The sequence below is a fragment of the Ylistrum balloti genome, unplaced genomic scaffold, assembly GCF_031769215.1.
Source record: "Ylistrum balloti isolate Yb309-2 unplaced genomic scaffold, AGI_CSIRO_Ybal_v1 Utg369600, whole genome shotgun sequence".
Lineage (NCBI taxonomy): Eukaryota > Metazoa > Mollusca > Bivalvia > Pectinida > Pectinidae > Ylistrum > Ylistrum balloti.
Window position 1 is genome coordinate 261277 of NW_026781881.1, and position 22806 is coordinate 284082.

Below are 22806 nucleotides of genomic sequence, written 5' to 3' on the forward strand. Positions count from 1 at the left end.
AACTTTTAATGAGCCAAGTAATTTGTTAAAGTGTTAGATGCAATAAAATAGCTCTTTTCTTTCAAGAACTTTTCTTATTTTAGAAACTATTGACAAATGTCATTTTTTCAAGTTCGACATTGTTGATTTTTATCAATCAGCAATCAAAACTGACATCGAATGACTATGTACACCGTTGATTTAATAATTTGTTTCTAGGAAATACTGACCCTTGTCGAACCCCAACAAAATCAGCTAATCTATTGACTTTTAAATCACACCTTTGCCGTTCTCGATTTCCCTGAAATTTGCACCAGATGTTCTTCTCATAAAGAACCAAAAAGATTTTAGTACACTCAAACTGGAAGTACAAGCTGCAGTTCTTGGAAAAATGTTTATTGCTGAAAAAGTGTTAAAAAAATCATAACCACAACACTGTCAACATTATTTAAATTGTTTTTACACAAATGTAGATTGTCTTTCAAATAAATTAGATGAGATGAAATCAAGGATAAATAGTTTACACAACACAGACATCATAGGAATAACAGAAATATACCCAAAAAATTTTAGGTATCTGCCAAATAAAGCTGAACTAAGAATTGAAGGATACGAACTTTTTATAAATGAAAACTCAGGAAATCGTCACAGAGGAGTTGGGCTATACATAAAATCAGATTATCATGGAGTGGAAGTTGACATGGGAAATACATTTAAGGAAAGTATCTGGGTAAAGATAAAACTCACCGGAAATGATTGTCTTTTGGTAGGATGTATTTATAGGAGCCCAAACTCAGATGAAGAAAACACAAAGAAATTACTGAAACAAATAGATACAGTAGCTTCAAAGAAAGAGTATAGTCACTTATTAGTTATAGGTGATTTTAATTTGCCGAAAATAGACTGGAATTCATGGTCTATTGATAATAATGATAAGATCAGCGAAAACTTTATAGAATGTCTACGGGATAATTAACTTTACCAACATACAACAGATTTTACAAGAGCCAGAAGAGGTAACGAGCCAAGCATCTTAGACTTAATCATAACAAATGAAGAGGAAATGGTTAAGGAAATCCACTATAAAAGCCCGATTGGAAATAGTGACCACCTGGTTTTGATGTTCAAATTTCACTGTAGTAAGCCCCCTTCTGTGGATAAAACCCAGCGTTTAAATTACAGTAAAGGCGACTATGAAAAGATGAGAAATGATGTACCTGGAGATTGGAATGGATTACTCACTAGAGGCACTATCGAAGAAATGTATAACACTTTTGCAGGGATTATTGAGGAAAGTGCCAACAGCTGTATACCCAAATATAAGTCCATAACTTACCCAGTACCCGGAAAATTGAATCCTCCATTGAATAAGGACATTTTGAAATTAATCAATAGAAAGCATAGGACATGGCAAAGATACATGGAAACCAAATGTGAGAGCAAGTACAGAGAATATGCTAAAGCCAGAAACCAAGTGAAGTGGGAGCTAAGAAAAACCAGAAGAAATATGGAAAAAAAACATAGCAGAAGATATAAAGAAACACCCAAAACGTTTCTGGAAGTATGTCAATTCAAAAAGGAAAATAAAAACAGGAGTTTCTGAATTGAAGGGACTAAACGAAAATGATAATCAGATGGCAGTTACAGACGGCGAGAAAGCCGAAGTCCTTGCCAGATTTTTTAGTAGTGTTTTTACCAAGGAACCACCGGGAAACGTGCCTGAATTTGAGAGCAGGAATTTAACTTACCCTTTCAAGGAAATCGTCTGCAATCAGAATGTTGTGGAAAAATTACTAGGTAATCTAAATACTAATAAGTCACAGGGACCAGATAAAATGCATCCTAAAATTCTGAAAGAGATAAGGAATAATATAAGTTCACCTTTAGCAGATATCTTCAATAAGTCATTAACAGAGGGAAAACTACCACAGGCTTGGAAAGAGGCAAACATAACGGCCATTTATAAAAAAGGATCAAAGTCTGACCCAGGAAATTACAGACCTGTAAGTCTGACAAGTGTGGTGGTTAAGTTACTGGAAAAACTAGTGAGAGATAGTATTGTTGAGCACATGGACAAAAATAATCTTCTGAGCCCCAAACAGTTTGGTTTTGTGTCTGGGAGGTCAACTCAACTGCAGTTGCTAACAGTACTGGAAGAATGGACAGAGATAATAGATAAGGGCGGGGAGTTGGATGTCATTTACATGGACTTCATGAAGGCGTTCGACAAAGTGCCACATCAACGCTTACTGAAGAAATTGTCAGGATACGGTATAAGTCCCCAAGTTGTTAACTGGATACAAGACTTCTTAAGTAATAGATGCCAACGAGTAATTGTCAATGGCGAATCCTCTAAAACATACCCAGTACTGAGTGGTATCCCGCAAGGAAGCGTATTGGGTCCCATATTATTTGTTGTATATATCAACGATCTACCTGAAATACCCGAATCTCGATCGCCACTCTTTGCTGATGATACCAAGTTATATAGACAAGTAAACAACGAACATGATATCGAAATACTCCAAAAGGATTTAGATAATCTTCAAAACTGGTCCAACAAATGGCTACTGAAATTCCACCCTAGCAAATGTAAAATTCTTTCAATTAAGGCAACTCAAAAACGAATTTATTATATGGAAGGATCTGAAGGAGAAAAAATTCAGCTGGAGCACGTTAGCAAAGAAAAGGACATTGGTGTCACCATAGATGAGGATTTAAGCTTCCGAGCACACATACAGTCAATGGTTAACAAAGCAAACAGTATAGTAGGACTAATTAGAAGATCTTTCTCTTACCTTGACGAGTCAATGTTTAAAATGCTGTTTACATCTCTAGTGCGACCCCACCTGGAGTATGCCGCCAGTGTATGGAGCCCGTCAAAATTAAAAGATATAGAACTTATTGAAAACGTACAGAGAAGGGCCACAAAACTGCTTCCTGGATTTAAAAATCTCTCATACCCAGAACGGCTGGAAAAACTAAATCTACCAACTCTTCAACACCGAAGGACCAGAGGAGATATGATAAACTTTTTAAGACAGTAAACAATATATACGATAGTAGGGTAACAAGAAACTTTTTTGAAATGGAAAATATAAGCAGAACTAGAGGTCATAACAAGAAAATATTCAAAAAACGATGTCGTCTTGATATTAGAAAGCACTTTTTCAGTTACCGAGTTGTGGATTTGTGGAATAGTTTACCACAAACAGTAATAATACATAATTGTACATTAATTAACTAATATAAGCCATTAACACTGAAATTACTTATTATGCAATATGTAAATATGTGATATGGACATAGAGGCTTTAAGCCTGCGTCCATTATTTATGCTAATAAATGCTAATAAATAATCATACGCTGTGGTTTCAGATGGAAAACTGAACCCTGTCATACTCCTATGGTTACAACACTAAATGAGTCGTAGCACACGCCCTATGAACCTTTTGAATTTTTTAATCATATATCATGGGTTTCCACTAAAGCTGCCACAAATTTTATTTAAGTTGATGCGTGAGCAAAATTCCAATGTTTTTTAAAGAGATCCTTTTAGTAATAGTGTAGGAAATGGAGCATGGAGAACTGTTTTTTCTTAATGTACGCCAAAGGTCAATATGTAGGTCAGAATGACCTACTTTTGATATTCGATGCATCTCTTGCCCAAGGTAGATTCATACCTCAAGTAGAAAGTTCCACCGACAAGTCATGTAGATGTAACCCTGACAATCGTTTTCTGTGATGTAGGTCAAAGGTGGAAAAGTAGGACAGTGACTTATTTTTTATAAAATACTCACCGCCTGAAGAAGGTTGGCCTTTGCCCCAAATATGAAATAAAAGTGACAAGTAGTTAAGCTAATGAACCCTGGGCATTTTTTCGTTTGAAATAGGTCAAAGGTCAAAATGTAGGTCAGTGTAATTCAATTTTGATACAAAACACACCGCCTCACCGAGGGGAAGCCATACCCTCAATTTGAAGTTCAAGTCACTAACAGTGTGAGAGAAAGCGCCCGGTCAAGATAACGAAGGACGGATAGACAATGCGAAGCAATATCACCTCGATAGGGAATTAATAACAGTCATAAAAGGACATTATGTAAAACAAGAAGGTGCAAAATTGAACAGCAGGACACTCCAATTTCAGTAAATCTGCAAAGCTCAAAATCTTGTATTTGCTGATTCTTATTTACAATAATTTGATATCCTTTGGCTGGCGACAAATCGGCACAAGATCTGATCCAGACAGCCAGTGCTCGATGTTGCCATAGAGACGCTGGTACGAAGATGCGTTGTGTACACGACGACAGAGTTCACAGTAAGGATGTACAATTCCATCATCCATGCAATATCTTTTTTTGTATTGGAAAAAAGTAGAAAATAATTCTTCATTTGTTGCCACAGAAACAAGATGCTGGGAAAGTGTTACTGGGGATGTAAAACTTGACGTGTCTATAAAAGAACCGACAGGGCCGTACATTTCATAGTTAACATGGCCCCTCACAACTGGTATGACATTAGATAATTTGTAAATTTTGAAAAACTTTTCTGTCACATAATCACGACAAAGATTACTTTCTAATGAGAGATAAAAGTTGTATGCATTATCAAGACGTTCTAAACAGCTTGCGTCACTTCCTTGTCGGTCACAGATGTGTGAACCACATTTACCATATATGTCTATGTCTATATACGTCTGTAATAGTCTCCCAAACTCTTCACGTTTACTCTGGGTGTGACAGTTACTTACAAACCAAGCTGCTGTTTTCTTATTCCTCGGCTTAATTTTTTTCTGAATCCGATTATTGGACGTTGAATTTCGGAATATTCCGTACGGAAACAGAATATCTGAATCACGTCTGTATGTCATCGTCCAGTTGAATACATTGTACCAGTTGTTAAATGAAAGCTTGTGATTCACTGGCGGCTCCATGCTAAAAAATACCCAGATTTGGCCTCGAGGTTTCTCTGGAGCTCGCGTTAACCACAGGTATGGAGAATGGAATATCACAACATCAGCGTTCGCCGGAATATACTCTCCTTCTGTTATTTCACATTTCTGTTGGCAGTTCTGGAATGAATTTGGACTAACCCACACCGGCTTTTCCCAGAAATGTATGATTTTGGCTTCTGGATATTTAGGGTGATATTTGATCTCGGGGAGATTGATATCAATACTGCGCAGAAACCATATGAACATCAGGCCAAGCACTAGAAGAAATGGACCAAACTGGAATCTGGATAAAAACGAAAGGGCACTATTTACTGTTTACATTTATTATGTCATTAGAATAGTTTATTACAATTTATGAAATACGTGAAAATTAAACATTTTCTTTTGTTGCTTACATATAACTGGAAACAAGGCGTTGGTATATTTTAAACATGCATATGATAAAAACAACAAGGAAATACCAACATGCCAACATAATCATAATCCAAATTCAAATTTAGTGCAAAGTGCAAAAATTGATCGCTTACTATACAAGAGGCGTTTATTTTTCCAAGTAAACGTGTACTCAGAGAGTTGAGTATGCAAAGTTAAAATATGTCGTTTACTCAAAGAACTGACCGCCTATAGCACGTGTTCATTGTTTATGTCTCTCGCCTGCTGTTTATGTTACGCGATCATCGTTCAAAACTTAAGAGCACCGTTTGGGTTACGTGCTGATCGCGTACGTCTATAGTGTATTGTTCTCTTGACTTGTCTTATTAAATGATTTAAATGAATGTGGTCTGATGTATAAAGAATTCTCAATTTCGACAATGATTAAGACTGATTGTTAAGCAGATATTACTCAATTAATTTTCACAGAAATGGAATAGTGATATTTTTTAATTCTTCGATATTATTTTGTTTGAAATTATAAAAAATGATTGCTGATATAATGAATATAATACTCTGATATATTATTTAAAAAGATACTCTGATATATTAAATGATAATGCATTAAAGAATCTGAATTTGTAATAAGAACAAGTAACCATTAACTCATAGTGGAAAATGAATTTCATTACTGATTATAATGACCATTTTTTCACTACTGAAAGAAGATTGTACATTGATAAAATCCATTACACTATTCCAAATATTATTCAGTTTACAGAGTATCACGTTATCACTGTTTTTTAATAGATACACAGCACATCACCTGAATACGTGCGACTGGTAACTATATACCTTTATAGTCAGGGCACCTAAATTGGCACTGTGCCCTTAAAAACAAACCTGATATATTATAGGTAAAGCAATGTTGATAAAAATAACAGATATATTTTCCCGCCGCTATACATGCCATGATTAATCAATTACCAACAGATTCACTGAACAACATTTGTGTAACGATTGACCGATTTCGGCTGTAAATGAGAGCCAATGCACACCTCAATGTGTAATACACAAAAGTGCACCAGGGCAACCAACAGGCAACCCATGAGTACCAAACACGTAATGTGTATTGTGTATATTATATTTTGCTACTGAATGTCATTTATATTTTGTTACATTTGTTATCTATTGTTTTCTATATCTGTAGTATTCTATATGAACGGGAAATACAATCAGGGCTGTGAAAAATCAATAATGGTTGTTTACTAGTACATTATACCACGACGTTGCTATTTCTTTATAAACCCTAGAGCTATACTAGACATTGTTCTACAAACATGTAATTAATATATAATGTTGCATTACACGATAGCAGATACGTGACAAAAATAGAATATTTGAAACGTTTTAAAGAACCTTTCGTTTGTACCACCTTCTTACCTCATACTGGGTATCTGTCGTGTGCACTCATATTAAATATGCCAGTGAGTCAGCCGGTTCGGCAACCAGGACGTACAGGAAACACAGATGACTGATCTTAGTGGAGCATGCATATTTGATATGGTAAGCGTCATATGAAAAATGAAATGAAAGAGTGATCCTTTCCTGATAAAACTGTTCACGAGAAATTAATATGGGGAGGACTCAGTAGATATTTCCGAGTAATGAATATGTACATGTATTTTCTTTACAATCTTTCATGTAAACAAAACTAAAACAGATGTTTTCAAGCTAACTAATATTGTCTGACTAATCCGAAGTATATATTTTAGTCCCAATCCTGCTTAAGTTCATGATATGTTATACTACATGTATGTTTTAAATTAAACCTAAGTTAACATTTATTTTACCACTAATTATAATCCCGTCTACGGTATTTAATCTTATGATCCCGACTACAATAGTTTATCTAAACTAATACACAGCTCTGCTTTGTTCTTTTATATCTATTTCCTGAATGAGTTTGAAGAGACGGGACAATATGATACCTAATAGAGCACGATAAAATACCTGTATTTACATACAGTTCTATGTTCGTACTTTGAAAAATATCTCACATACAGAAAAAATTACTACTTTGTAGGGCTATTTGTATATACTGATCAGGCGTGAACATGTCCTGATATTGCTTTCCAACACCTTATTGTTAAGTTTTCATTTGATTTAAGTTTGTTTACATTGACAAAAATGCGATACACACTGTCACCGGATATGATCATAACGGGCCGAGGTACTTTCGGAAGTATTCTCCATCAAGGTAATAATTTTTGCTTGGTTTCATAATCATACATGAGATACACAAATGAATAACACATATTGGTACAAATTGAAAATAAATACGGTAGTGGTAAACGATGACGTAAACTACTTCATACAAATGTTTTCGTCCTTCCAGGACTCGTTAGTGATATCAGGGACCTAAATTTTAAACCTGAAAACCAGATAATGTATTATTTCTTTCTTTGTTATTAATATGATAAGAATAGTGCATTCTTAGAATAACAATAATATTCATATCAAATCTATGTCATATTCGATTCCTTACTAGCAACATATTGAAGAAGAGCGAATCAATTGATTTTGTTTTACGATTAATGACGGTGAAACTTGATATTCAATCAAATAATATTGAAGTATATACCATTTGTGTAGAGACCTTTATCTAACGTTTGTAAATCTTTGAGATAACAGGTGGTAGTGTAACGAACGGGCTTCCGTACGTTCGGATTGTTTGCATGCATTTTTGCACACGGCCTCGCGCACCTGCTCTGGCGCACGTGACGAGTGTCAGGACCTTGTTACTTTTTCTAGCCGACCCCAGAGGTAAGGATGTTATTTTGAGTTAAGATACATTATCTGCTAATATCTCTTATACTGCCGCCCATCCTTCCATGATCACATAATGTAAGGTTAAAATGAACACCTATTGTTGTATTTCCGGGTATATTTTTCCATTTTAGGTATTAATTTAGTGATATTTTGACTAAGTCATTTCGGGTATCGTTCGCGGGTGTCGGCCATGTGCCGTTGTAGCATGGTGTCATAGCACTGTAACAGTGGCTTGAAGTTGTTACCTGGTCGACATAGAGAGACGTCAGTGAGGTTTTTACGGGTGGTAGACCCGTTTTTCACGTGTAGGACGTGGTTAAGGTGTCAGGGAACGAGAACTTTACAGCATGTTCGCGAGACCGGCACGTGGTCTAGTAACGAAACCCGACTATAAGATTTAGGGGATTAGCTTAATGGTTATTTCTCCCACTGTTGGCCAGTTCTTGTTTTGTATTGTTATTTGTGTATTTGTATCTTGTTACGTGTAATAAATTGTTGAACTTTATTTCAATGCTCATCCGGTTTCCAGTCTTCATTGCCATGTTATCGCTGTATACCCTGCTGCTGTGTTTACATTATCTGTCTGTTGATCCTGATGTGTCCCATAAATTGTCAATCCACTATTTTTGATAATGGCTGAATATAACTCCCCTCTAACCTCTTGTGAAGGGACACATCAGTATATTGGGGAATTGTATTGCATTGAATCTATAAACAACACTACATATCACTCTTATATTCATAAACTAGTACTGCTTCTTTGTAATGATGTACAACTTAATCCCGGTCCTAATCTTGACATTGTAATATCTCACCTCAATGTCAGATCTCTTAGAAACAAACTTGATATTATTGAGGCTGAATTACATGACAGTGATATATTATGCCTAACAGAAACACATCTTACCCCTAATATTCTTGATTCAGAGATCACACTTAATTCATTCTCCCACAATATACATAGACTTGATAGAAGTACAGGACCAGGAGGAGGAGTCATTATTTACTGTAAAAATACTATACATAGTAAGAGAAGGTTAGATCTTGAAAGCAATGATGTAGAAATGATTTGGATTGACATTTCTTCTAATAACAAAAGAGTATTGTTAGGTTGTATCTATAGGCCAGAATCTACTGTAGATTATTGGGATAAGTTAGATCACGTTCTAAAATATACTACTTGTAATACAGGTCTTGATATTATAATTACAGATGATATTAATGCAAATATGCTAAATATACCTGAGAATCACCACTTAAGTAGACTCTTAGTAAAGTATAATTTTGTAAGTTTAATTAATGAACCAACACGGATTACTGAGACAACTGCTACTGCTATTGATATATTGTTCACTAACAACATAAGTTTAATTAGAAATACTTTGATGAATACTTCAATATGCAGTGACCATTGTATTGTTAACTTCTCTTGTTGTAATTCTGTATTCAAAAATAAATTATATATGAAGAAAATACTAGTTTATGATAGAGCAGATTTTGATAAAATGAATAGAGCGATTGATAGTGTTGATTGGGAATTACTGATAGAAAATCATAATTGTGAGAAATTTAATAGTATTTTAACAGAAACCATTATCAAACAAACAAAATTATGTGTACCATGTAAACTTATAACTGTCCGACCTAATGATAAACCCTGGATGAGAAATAATATCAAACTCAAAATTAGACAGAGAAATAGAATACATGCAAAAGCTAAATCTAGTAATTTTGCTACAGACTGGGCTATCTTTAGACAAATTAGAAATGAGGTAGTGGATCTTGTTAGGGAAGCTAAAAAACATTTTATCAAATTAGATGAATCTCTCCAAGACAATTCTATTCCTGCTAACAAGTGGTGGAAAATTACTAAGTCAATAATGAACTTTAATAATGTTTCTACCTCTTTACCACCTCTATATATAAATGATCAGTACGTGCATCATCCATTTAATCAGGCTGAGTGTCTAAATAATTATTTCATTTCGATTTCAACAACATCTGAAAATCTGGATCCTCTACCTCAACCTGATAGTAACTTCCCTTTTAAACTAGAAAATATTACCATTTCTGAGCAGGACATTAAAGATCAACTTCTCTTATTTAATGACAGAAAACCTCCTGGTCCTGACAATATGATACCTAAAATAATAAAAAAGATTAACCCCCTCATTAGTACGCCCTCTTACTCTTCTATGTAATAAAACCTTTGAAACAGGTACTATACCAGCATCTTGGAAATCAGCTGATGTTAATGCTATTTATAAAGGGAAAATCTCTGAAAATGATGTATCTAATTATAGGCCCATATCTATCACATCTTGTTTTAGTAAAATTATTGAAAACGTAGTTTTTAAATATATGTTTAATTACCTAAAAGATTGTGAAGTAATTACTAAGCATCAATCAGGCTTTTTACCAAAAGACTCTACTGTAAATCAATTATTGGAAATATATGAAACTATTATAAGTAATTTGGATAAAAATAATGAAATTACATTTGTATTTTGTGATGTTAGCAAAGCGTTCGATAGAGTTTGGCATGAAGGCCTAATTTTAAAATTAGAATCATATGGTATAAGTGGTAATGTTTTGAATTGGTTTAAAAACTATTTGTCTGATAGGAAGCAAAGGGTACTAACTGAGGGTTTTCATTCAACATTAAAATATGTTAAAGCTGGTGTCCCTCAAGACTCGGTTCTCGGTCCATTCTTATTTTCGGTTTATATTAATGACATAACTGACTGCATCACAAGCAGGTTTAAGCTGTTTGCTGATGATACATCAATTATTGAAGTGATTGAAAATAATTCTGGTGAAATTGCACAGAAATTAACCTATGCCTTAAGCAATCTAAATATATCGGCTAACAGATGGGATATCAAGTTAATCCTCAGAAAACAGAATCTTTACTTTTCTCAAGAAAAAAGGAACAAATTAATCCTGATATACTGTTTGCAGGTGATTCAGTCAGCTCTGTCAAGATTCATAAACATTTAGGTTTAACTTTTAGTAGTGATGGTAAATGGTCTCACCATATCTCTAATATGTACAATAAAGCCTACAAGAGAATAAATATTTTGAGAATGCTTAAACACAAAGTAGACAGGAAAAGTCTAACAACTATATACACTTCCTTTATTAGACCAATTTTAGAGTATGGGGATGTCATCTGGGATAATTGTACAAATCGGGAAAAAAGCTTCTTAGAATCAGTTCAGTTAGAAGCACTTAGGATAATTACTGGGTTAAGAAGGGGGACATCTCATTATAAACTCTATGCAGAAACTGGAATTGAAACTCTTAGTACTAGGCGAAGCCAACATAAACTTCTTCTTATTTATAAAATTGTGGGAAATGAAACTACAAACTACTTACGTAATATTATTGAACCTTTTGTTTATACTAATGAGAATGTAAGATATCCTCTAAGAAATACTTGTTTATTCAATCCTCCTGTTTGTAGAACGGAAAGTTAGAGAAATAGTTATTTCCCATCAACTCTAAATGATTTTAATATGCTCCAACCTGACTTACTAAACATTAATTCAATACAGAAATTTAAGAAAGTTATACAGCCCAATGTAAATAATCAAACAGGTGCCATCAAAACTTTTAAATACACAGGACCTAAAAAATATATGTTATTATGCCAGCTTAGAAACAATGCTAGTAACTTAAACTTTGATTTATTTAATGACCATTTGCTTGATACTTCAACATGTATATGTAGTCATGAATCTGAAAATGCTCAGCACTACCTACTTGAATGCCCATTATACACTGACTATAGAAACCGGATAGTTCAAAATATAGCTGAAATAGACATACACCTAGATCATGACCACTTAAACATTGAAACTCTTTTGAATGGTTGTAAGGTATGTAATGCTGACATCAATTTAGCCTTACTTCATATAGTATTTCCATCTTACTAATAGATTTAATGTATAATTTCTCCATTTAATCTTTATCTACGGATCACTGAAATAATACCTGATGTATGTAAATCAGCAATATCAAGCATTTTAATAGCATTTCTGACTGAAATTGATGAGCATTTTGAAAGTATTTTTTGAATGTATTCTTTAAATTCATGATTACTATTTATACTTATGTAGCAGTAACTAATTTGTTAACTTATTATATACTATATTAAGAGGACCAACTCCAATATAGATGAAAAAAACTGAAATACCATTTTATAAATCTCTCAACCTTAACCATGATCTTACCTATCAACATAGTAAATGCAGAATTGTTGATCAGTTATTATGCATATCTTTGGGTGGATGGTCAAGGTGTTTATACACATGGACTTTATGACCTGAATCCCTGGATTCTTGCATGGTAAATTATCAGTAAACCTGTATTATTTCAACTTATTTATAATCCTGTGAAAAATAATCTGACATAATGAACTACTTCACATTCCACAATAAATTGGAGTTACCTCCCTTTACCTGTTATATCCTAATTTAATATATACAATATTTTACGCACTGGATTTTCTTGCAGATAAATGTAATGCATTTATGTATTAATTCTGGAAAGGACTGATATAGGCTCAGCCTGTTGTCCAATCCGTTTAACATATGGAATGTTAACAAAATTTTGTTGAAATTGAACTTTATTTCAGTCTAAGTTATCTATCGATTTGTTAGTGTCGTCGTCTGTATTTTCATGAGGAATCTGCAAGTGAAAGCGGCAGTCGAACCCAAATAGTGTGTTGGTGTTTTTGTGACAGTTTGTGTCGCGGCTGACACGGGCAATTACGATTGACGGGGCGGACTCGGCCAATTTCGTTACAGTAGACACTGCTTGTGGGCTTAACTCACCTAGGTTTTCCATAACCTGCATACCACGTTTCAATTCAGCCGAATAGTGGCACATTTCAGAATATACACGTGTTTCACGTGTTTAAATGATCTTATATATATGACAATTACAATATCTATTTAGTTATGGGGCTGCTGCACCTCTCTTTAACTTTGACTTTTCTTTCTATTATTTTGGATTTTCCTGTACTTCAAAATGTATGCTCTTAGTATTGTAATGTTACTCAAGCCTGTAGGAGTTGCCTCCTTTCATATACTTAGTATTTCTCCAGCATTGTTATTCTGTTGTACTAGAGTTACCTCCCCTTTGTATGTTCACTTCCACCCGACGGTAAACAGCTTTTTTAGCAGTAACAGTCAACAGTTCCACCAGTACATGACTTAGTATAAGCATTTCTGTAAGGTTATTTAAGTCTCATTGTCATTTAAGCGTATTGTTTGCTAGTTTATTTTTCATAAGTCTGATGATAGTCTATTTCATAAAACACGTTGTCGGCCATGTTGTCAATTTCAAATGACTTTCACTTAATTTCAATTTCCTTTACAAACATACTCAAAATTTACCTTTGTTACAACTGTTGTATTTCTCTTTCAGATCTTATCATATGTATCCAATAAAGGCCAGAACACATCAGAGGTCTTGTTGTCTGTGTAACGGCGGAACAAGTATCACTGACGAGTCCTAGAAGGATAAAACAGCTGGGTGATGCAGTTTACTTCATTTTTGGCTCTACTCTACATAACCCTAAACTATTTAAAGCCGTTATTCACTTGTGTCCTCCGTGCAATCTTTGTAAGTATAGGGACAAATCACCCATTTCTGTGCTTTAAACCGCCTATCTGATTATTGTTTTCATGATTGTTTTCATGTATAGCTGTATCTTTAGAAATACGAGTTATCGCTTTTGTTAATTTCATTATAGAAGTATCTCTAGGATCAATGTGGTCCAAGTATGAAGACGTATCATTTGCAACTTACTCGCTTACAGGCAACCGTCGCATGGACTGGCTGGACCTTAGAACAATTGAAGAAAATTAATGAACTGTGCAAATCCGATCTTTTAGTTTTGACTTTCTCTGCCAGTTCACTGGATGTTCTTCTGTTTTTCTGGGTTAAATTAAAATCCAACCTTTCATGGAAGCAGGTGACAGCATTGACGAAATTGTCAGAATCTACACTGTCCAGATATTTTCACAACGTAGTTGATGTTTTGAACACTTCACTTGTGCCAATATCTTGGGACAGGACATCTTTCTCTTGTTGAAGCCATATCCCAAAATAGAGTTTTTACAAAGACATTCTATGGTGACAACATAAATCTCATCTTGAATGGAACATATATTTATCTAAACAAAAGCAGCCATCATGAGTTTCATGTCAGTTGTGTTACCTGATGGATACGTGTTAGACACAATAGAACCATACTATGGCAGCATCAATGATGCAAGCATTACAAAAATGATCATGGGTAATTTTGATCTTCTAAGATCATGGTTACGTAAAAATGACAATATGATTGTAGACCGTGGTTTCAGGGATGTACTTGATCTCCTTGCCCAGTAAGACTCAACTGGATTCCCAACAAGCTAACGATGATCGTTGTTGTACCAAGGCACGTTGGGTTGAGGAGTCTTACCATGGAGGATTAAAAAATGAGTACTGTTTAAAGATACACTCACTTCAAATCATCTGATTATAATCATTGGGAAACTTGTACGTATAGTAACCGCAAGCCTGAATGGTTTCAGAGGGCCAATATACGTTTCAGACCCCCAGCGTGAGCAGAGAGACAAACAAATTGCAACTCGCATGGTATCTCTTTTGCAAAGAGATAATGCTCTTGTGAAGCGGGTTGCGGAAAATCCAAACATGACTCGTAGAGCCGAAAATGAGTGGCGAAAACTAGAAGCATCAAATGTTTCCTTTCCTCAGTTGAATCTTGAGTACCTTGAGACATTAGCACGTGGTATTTACCAGATCAAACTGTCCCCTGGTTATATTGTTGAGCACCAGTCAAATGAAGATGACTATGAGATCTGGGTATACCAGCATGAGGATGGTCTCATTCGAGGTCAGGTTAATGCACGCCACAAGTCACAAACAAAGTACTATGTTTTGATCCAGTTTGAAACAACTGATTCAGAGGATCCTATCAAGGCAAATTACTGTCTTTGCCCTGCAGGGAAAGAACGTCGGGCATGTGTGCACATGTTGCATCAATGTTATACTTCCTTGGCTGTTATAGCCATCAGAAACATCCTAAAATCCTCCGGTCTGCCAGTCGTAAATTCAATGAATCTGTATTGTAAATCAGCCATCCACTTGAGCCAGGTTATTATAGCCTTATTCCTGTAGTTAAACGTGGGCGATGCATTTAAAAATGGTGTATCTTAAAGAACTGATACGGGCCCTCCAGGCCTCTGACTTTACTTATCCAATGCCATCTCTAAACTTTCTTTATGAGATAAGAAATATATCACAACATCATATCAATCACATGACGTCACTTTCGAGATTCTGAATCTGACGCAATTAAGCTGCTAATTGACAAACTTACCGGTCACGAATTTTTTCAATTTTTTGGCTAAGAGCAGCAAATATAAGGGGCCAAATTATGTTAAAAGCGCTTGGTTGAACCGAAACCGGAAGAGTTTAAAACACTCCTCCTAAGATCAATCAAGAAAGAATTACATTTTTCTTTATTTAATTGATCATAACTTTTTTCTGATGCCAAATTTGACAAATAATGTTTGCTAAAAACGACAACTAGATTCCAATGAACAAAATAAGTGGTAAGCCTTACGATGAACCCTTGCCTTGTTATGGAGTCATTTCTGAACCTTACCTTATACTCTCAGTAAATGTCACAAATTCTATTATAATTCAAGCCCTATGGGCCTTTTGAAATTTTTAAGTGCTATTTCAGGGGAGTGTATTGGGGTGCTATAAATGCCACATGGTTTGTATTAAATCGGGTCGTGGGCTAAATTCCATTGTTCATGAAAGAGGCACTTTCAGCTCTGACGTATCCTAAAAATGAAAAATAATTTTGGAGGAAAATATGCCAATCCCGAATGCTTCATCATACCAATGATTGTACAAAAGACACACAAGTGAACAGCACATGTTGATAATTTGCTTTTTTTCGTCGATTGTAGCATTATTATCAGGCCACGTAATGATACTTTACATCTTCTTATTTTGATCAAACGACTCTAATAATTGATAAAAAAAACTCATTTAATGGTTTATTGCAACATCGTTTAAATTCAAATCTTCCAAATCAAGTTGTTTATCTGGGAATTCCTCTAATCAGACGGTTTATTCGACATTAACTTCACATACGACATCAGCAACCTTCAGGAGATCTCGTAAAATAAAAAGTAGATCCTTCTACGATAAGGTATACCCCTTGTTCCGCATCAAACGAACTACTATTACTTTTGAAGGAAGATAACCCTGGACGACATACACAATCAAAGTCTTTGTCATCCCAACAATCCAAATAAGTAATGTTCCAAAATGAGAGCAAATTAAAACAACAACGGAATCACTAGGCATACTAACGAGCATCAACCGCGTTCAGCTGTTTTGAAGGAAGATAACCCTGGACGACATACACAATCAAAGTCTTTGTCATCCCAACAATCCAAATAAGTAATGTTCCGAAATGAGAGCAAGTTAAAACAACGGAATCACTAGGCATACTAACGAGCATCAACCGCGTTCAACTGTATATCACATACAGAATACTCGTTATTACTTACGCGTATAGTAAATTGTTAAAAAGTTCAAAGTCAAAAAGGCTAACATTTGAAAAAACAAATATAAAAATGGGAAATGTTGATGATAACCAATAATTCTTTTATGGAGACTTAATCTACCAGAACTATAGATCTGTCTCATTTCCTGAAAGGTGCAATTGGGATAAAGCTCCTCTGTAACTAACTTGGAAGTCTTTCATCTCCGGATTCGACAAGTATAATATCAGACCTATTGGTCTTTCGGTTATTCAGAAAACGTCGTTTTAAGATTTCGATACATGCACAATGTCAACACCCTGGGCATTTTGGTTATTGAGAAGTCGATTAAGCATTTTAATACATTTGACAAATGTAACCTTGAAATGGGTAAAGGTCATTCATACTAACAAACGTAATTGCCCTTTATCACATCATGCTACAGGCCAACTTTGAGCACACTGGGATATTGGATATTGAGAAGAAATAATTTGAATGGAAAGTTGATGCACCTCGCACGACGACAGCCTTCGGGTCGGATGACCTCAAACAGGATTTCTGATAAAAATGATTTGTTTTGATCGTTCCATAATTTGAGATATGGACCGATGGAGTGTCGATGAACAACAGTGATATTAAAATGACAGATTTTGGATGCATATTTATCATTTGCTGTTTTCTTCAGAAATCACGAAAAGAGTGCTGTGCATCCCTAACTCTAACCCTATAAAACTAAGTTATAAAATGCTGACAGTCAAGTGGTTAATATTTTCAATGGTGATAGAATGTACAAAACACAATATAATCGATATATATTTGTTTGTTGTCCGTCAGAAAGAACAAAAACTAGCTAGGTCGTTTTGGTTGAATCAAAGATCGTTTTCTGGTAATTGCCTTTTATTTAGATAACGAATATTTGCCTTGGACATGGCAACAATATTATATATATATTGATTATTAACCAAGAGATGACTTCTTCAAAACACCTATAGAAACATATACTAACGGAAAAAAGAAACTGTGCACCGGAGAAACGTTTATGAAATCTATAATTCTTATAATATTAGGTTAAAAGTTTGCATGTTGCTTTATAGATTTCATTACAACAAAATCAATATGGATTTTCAAATTGATTTGAGTAACAATTCATTTCACAGGGGTTCAAATCCTTATGGGGTCAAAACCGAGTTCTCAATGTCAATATCGAGTGTGTCCACCGTTTGCGTCAATGTAAGCTTGGCAACGACGTCTCATGGAGCGAACTAATGTGCCGAAGAAGTGCCGGGAAATATTGTTCCACAATCTGATCAAGTCTTGGCCGAGTTGATTTAACGTCATTGGCTGATTAGGCAGCTGACGTAGACGACGTTCCATCTCGTCCCACACATGCTCGATTGGTGCCAAATCTGGCGAGACGGCTGGCCATGGAAGAACATTGATGTTCTGTCGGTTTAAGTAGTCGGTAACAACACGAGCAACATGCGGACGGGCATTGTCTTGCTGTAACGTCACTTGACGTTGTTGGGCACGTATGAAGGGCACAACATGTTGTCGAATGATAGCATCTCTGTATTGAATCCCGGTCAAATTACCTTGGACTAACACAAGAGGAGTTCTGCGATGGGTAGTGATCCCTCCCCAGACCATAACACTGCCACCACCAAAAGAACGTCGTTCTACGACACAGGCATCTTGGAATCGTTCTCCAACACGGCGATACACTCTGTTACGGCCGTCACTGCTGTCTAAGTGAAATCTCGACTCGTCCGTGAATAAAATACCCGTCCATTCACGTTGGGTGTATCGGATATGCCTACGGCACCACGCTAATCTTGCTTGGCGATGACGTTGCTGCAATACAGGACGTATGGCGGGGCGTCGCGGCCGGATTCCGTGTTCTCTCAATCGGTTACGGACGGTTCTTGGGTGGATATTTCTTAGTCCAGGAATGTTCCTAGACGTTAAACTGGCCGTTTGGAAACGATTCCGTAGATGCGTTAACCGTATGTAATTGTCCTGTGGATGTGACGTCACACGCGAACGTCTTGAACGCGGTCTATCCCGAGTGATTCCATATTGCCGATAACGTCTTGCTAAAGACTGTATGGTATTCCTATGGACATTGAAACGCTGTGCGATGTCATTTTGGGTCATTCCTGCCTCAAGCATGCCGATTATCCGCAAACGCTCATTTTCCGTCAACCGTGGCATTATCAGAAATCGCTTTTTCTTGAAACTAGGATGTTTTTTGGTTCATATGGTACCCACAGAGGGATATTGACACAAAAATAACGATAGGTATTCACTGACACGTGTACTGCCTTCCAATAAGGTGTTGATCATATTGCCCTGGTAGGTCGCAAAATGCACGTGCGGTAGGTGACCTAATCACGTGATAGCGTGTGGTATGACACGATAAATATGCCCATGAAATTTTATTGAGAAACGTTCGGTAGTTTCCGAGATAATTAAATTTTAGTAATGCACAGTTTCTTTTTTCCGTTAGTATATATAAACAAATGAAAAGTGATATAGCGATATACCAAACACAAACAAAATCGATCCTAATATGTTACCCATAAGCAAGCGTATCACAGGCAAATAACAAAAATTTATTGCTGAAACAAACTCATAATCGCCTGAGAAATGTAAATGCTTGATCGCAGACTGGGGAGGTGAGTGAATGTAAATTGATCACCGTGAGAAAATCTCTTTGTTTTGATCACGTGATATCTAGTTTGATTGACTCATTATGTCATTAGTTTAACTGGTAAAAAACTCACTTCATTGTGATTATTTGATATACAAATAATACGAATCAAAATTGAAACACGTGTATAATTTAATTGATCCAATGCAAAACACAATAATATTGATGTATGGTATAGATTTATTAATCTTCGATAAATGCTCTTTATGTGTCTATCAAGACAAGTTTATTAAAAGATGGACGGACACAACGCAAAACAATAATAATCTGGTTCCCGGTAAGGGACTACTTACATTCCGGAAAAAATATATAAAAAAAAAAAAACCAAAACACCGACGTTTTGCATTGACAGAAGTTGTTTTTATACATTTCGATGCACAATAAACACCTTTCAATACGAGCTGAAAACTGAAATAAAATAGTATTTACAATAACTTGAGATCTTTTGGTTGGCTACAAATCGGCACAAGATCTGATCCAGACAGCCAGTGCCCGATGTTGCCATAGAGACGCTGGTACGAAGATGCGTTGTGTACACGACGACAGAGTTCACAGAAAGGATGTTCATGTCCATCATCCATGTAATATCTATTTTTGTATTGGAAAAAAGTAGAAAATAATTCTTCATTTGTTGCCACAGAAACAAGATGTCGGGAAAATGTAACTGGGGATGTAAAACCTGACGTATCTATAAAAGAACCGACAGGGCCGTACATTTCATAGTTAACATGGCCCCTCACAACTGGTATGACATTAGATAATTTATAAATTTTGAAAAACTTTTCTGTCACATAATCACGACAAAGATTACTTTCTAATGAGAGATAAAAGTTGTATGCATTATCAAGACGTTCTAAACAGCTTGCGTCACTTCCTTGTCGGTCGCAGATGTGTGAACCACATTTACCATATATGTCTATGTCTATATACTTCTGTAATAGTCTCCCAAACTCTTCACGTTTACTCTGGGTGTGACAGTTACTTACAAACCAAGCTGCTGTTTTCTTATTCCTCGGCTTAATTTTTTTCTGAATCCGATTATTGGACGTTGAATTTCGGAATATTCCGTACGGATACAGAATATCTGAATCACGTCTGTATGTCATCGTCCAGTTGAATACATTGTACCAGTTGTTAAATGAAAGCTTGTGATTCACTGGCGGCTCCATGCTAAAAAATACCCAGATTTGGCCTCGAGGTTTCTCTGGAGCTCGCGTTAACCACAGGTATGGAGAATGGAATATCACAACATCAGCGTTCGCCGGAATATACTCTCCTTCTGTTATTTCACATTTCTGTTGGCAGTTCTGGAATGAATATGGACTAACCCACACCGGCTTTTCCCAGAAATGTATGATTTTGGCTCCTGGATATTTAGGGTGATATTTGATCTCGGGGAGATTGATATCAATACTGCGCAGAAACCATATGAACATCAGGCCAAGCACTAGAAGAAATGGACCAAACTGGAATCTGGATAAAAACGAAAGGGCACTATTTACTGTTTACATTTATGTCATTAGAATAGTTTATCACAATTTATGAAATACGTGAAAATTAAACATTTTCTTTTGTTGCTTACATATAACTGGAAACAAGGCGTTGGTATATTTTAAACATGCATATGATAAAAACAACAAGGAAATACCAACATGCCAACATAATCATAATCCAAATTCAAATTTAATGCAAAGTGCAAAAGTTGATCGCTGACTATACAAGAGAGGCGTTTATTTTTCCAAGTAAACGTGTACTCGGGGAGTTGAGTATGCAAAGTTAAAATATGTCGTTTACTCAAAGAACTGACCGCCTATAGCACGTGTTCATTGTTTATGTCTCTCGCCTGCTGTTTATGTTACGCGATCATCGTTCAAAACTTAAGAGCACCGTTTGGGTTACGTGCTGATCGCGTACGTCTATAGTGTATTGTTCTCTTGACTTGTCTTATTAAATGATTTAAATGAATGTGGTCTGATGTATGAAGAATTCTCAATTTCGACAATGGTTAAGACTGATTGTTAAGCAGATATTACTCAATTAATTTTCACAGAAATGGAATAGTGATATTTTTTTAATTCTTCGATATTATTTTGTTTGAAATTATAAAAAATGATTGCAAATGAAAAATACTCTGATATATTATTTAAAAAGATACTCTGATATATTAAATGATAATGCATTAAAGAATCTGAATTTGTAATAAGAACAAGTAACCATTAACTCATAGTGGAAAATGAATTTCATTACTGATTATAATGACCATTTTTTCACTACTGAAAGAAGATTGTACATTGATAAAATCCATTACACTATTCCAAATATTATTCAGTTTACAGAGTATCACGTTATCACTGTTTTTTAATAGATACACAGCACATCACCTGAATACGTGCGACTAGTAACTATATACCTTTATAGTCAGGGCACCTGAAATTGGCACTGTGCCCTTAAAAACAAACCTGATATATTATAGGTAAAGCAATGTTGATAAAAATAACAGATATATTTTCCCGCCGCTATACATGCCATGATTAATCAATTACCAACAGATTCACTGAACAACATTTGTGTAACGATTGACCGATTTCGGCTGTAAATGAGAGCCAATGCACACCTCAATGTGTAATACACAACAGTGCACCAGGGCAACCAACAGGCAACCCATGAGTACCAAACACGTAATGTGTATTGTGTATATTATATTTTGCTACTGAATGTCATTTATATTTTGTTACATTTGTTATCTATTGTTTTCTTTATCTGTAGTATTCTATATGAACGGGAAATACAATCAGGGCTGTGAAAAATCAATAATGGTTGTTTACTAGTACATTATACCACGACGTTGCTATTTCTTTATAAACCCTAGAGCTATACTAGACATTGTTCTACAAACATGTAATTAATATATAATGTTGCATTACACAATAGCAGATACTTGACAAAAATAGAATATTTGAAACGTTTTAAAGAACCTTTCGTTTGTACCACCTTCTTACCTCATACTGGGTATCTGTCGTGTGCACTCATATTAAATATGCCAGTGAGTCAGCCGGTTCGGCAACCAGGACGTACAGGAAACACAGATGACTGATCTTAGTGGAGCATGCATATTTGATATGGTAAGCGTCATATGAAAAAGGAAATGAAAGAGTGATCCTTTCCTGACAAAACTGTTCACGAGAAATTAATATGGGGAGGACTCAGTAGATCTTTCCGAGTAATGAATATGTACACGTATTTTCTTTACAATCTTTCATGTAAACAAAACTAAAACAGATGTTTTCAAGCTAACTAATATTGTCTGACTAATCCGAAGTATATATTTTAGTCCCAATCCTGCTTAAGTTCATGATATGTTATACTACATGTATGTTTTA

General features: G+C 35.4%; 2 protein-coding genes across 2 annotated transcripts; both read right to left on the bottom strand.

Annotated features, from left to right (window-relative positions):
• Positions 1–4162: 4162 nt before the first annotated feature.
• Positions 4163–6753, bottom strand: LOC132545795 (alpha-(1,3)-fucosyltransferase C-like). Its single transcript, XM_060209489.1, has 2 exons — positions 6749–6753; positions 4163–5216 (listed from the first exon to the last, which is right to left on the bottom strand). Exons 1-2 carry the CDS (start codon positions 6751–6753, stop codon positions 4169–4171), a joined length of 1053 nt encoding a protein of 350 aa, XP_060065472.1. The 3' UTR covers positions 4163–4168.
• Positions 6754–19851: 13098 nt separating this feature from the next.
• Positions 19852–22430, bottom strand: LOC132545823 (alpha-(1,3)-fucosyltransferase C-like). Its single transcript, XM_060209493.1, has 2 exons — positions 22426–22430; positions 19852–20899 (listed from the first exon to the last, which is right to left on the bottom strand). Exons 1-2 carry the CDS (start codon positions 22428–22430, stop codon positions 19852–19854), a joined length of 1053 nt encoding a protein of 350 aa, XP_060065476.1.
• Positions 22431–22806: the final 376 nt, after the last annotated feature.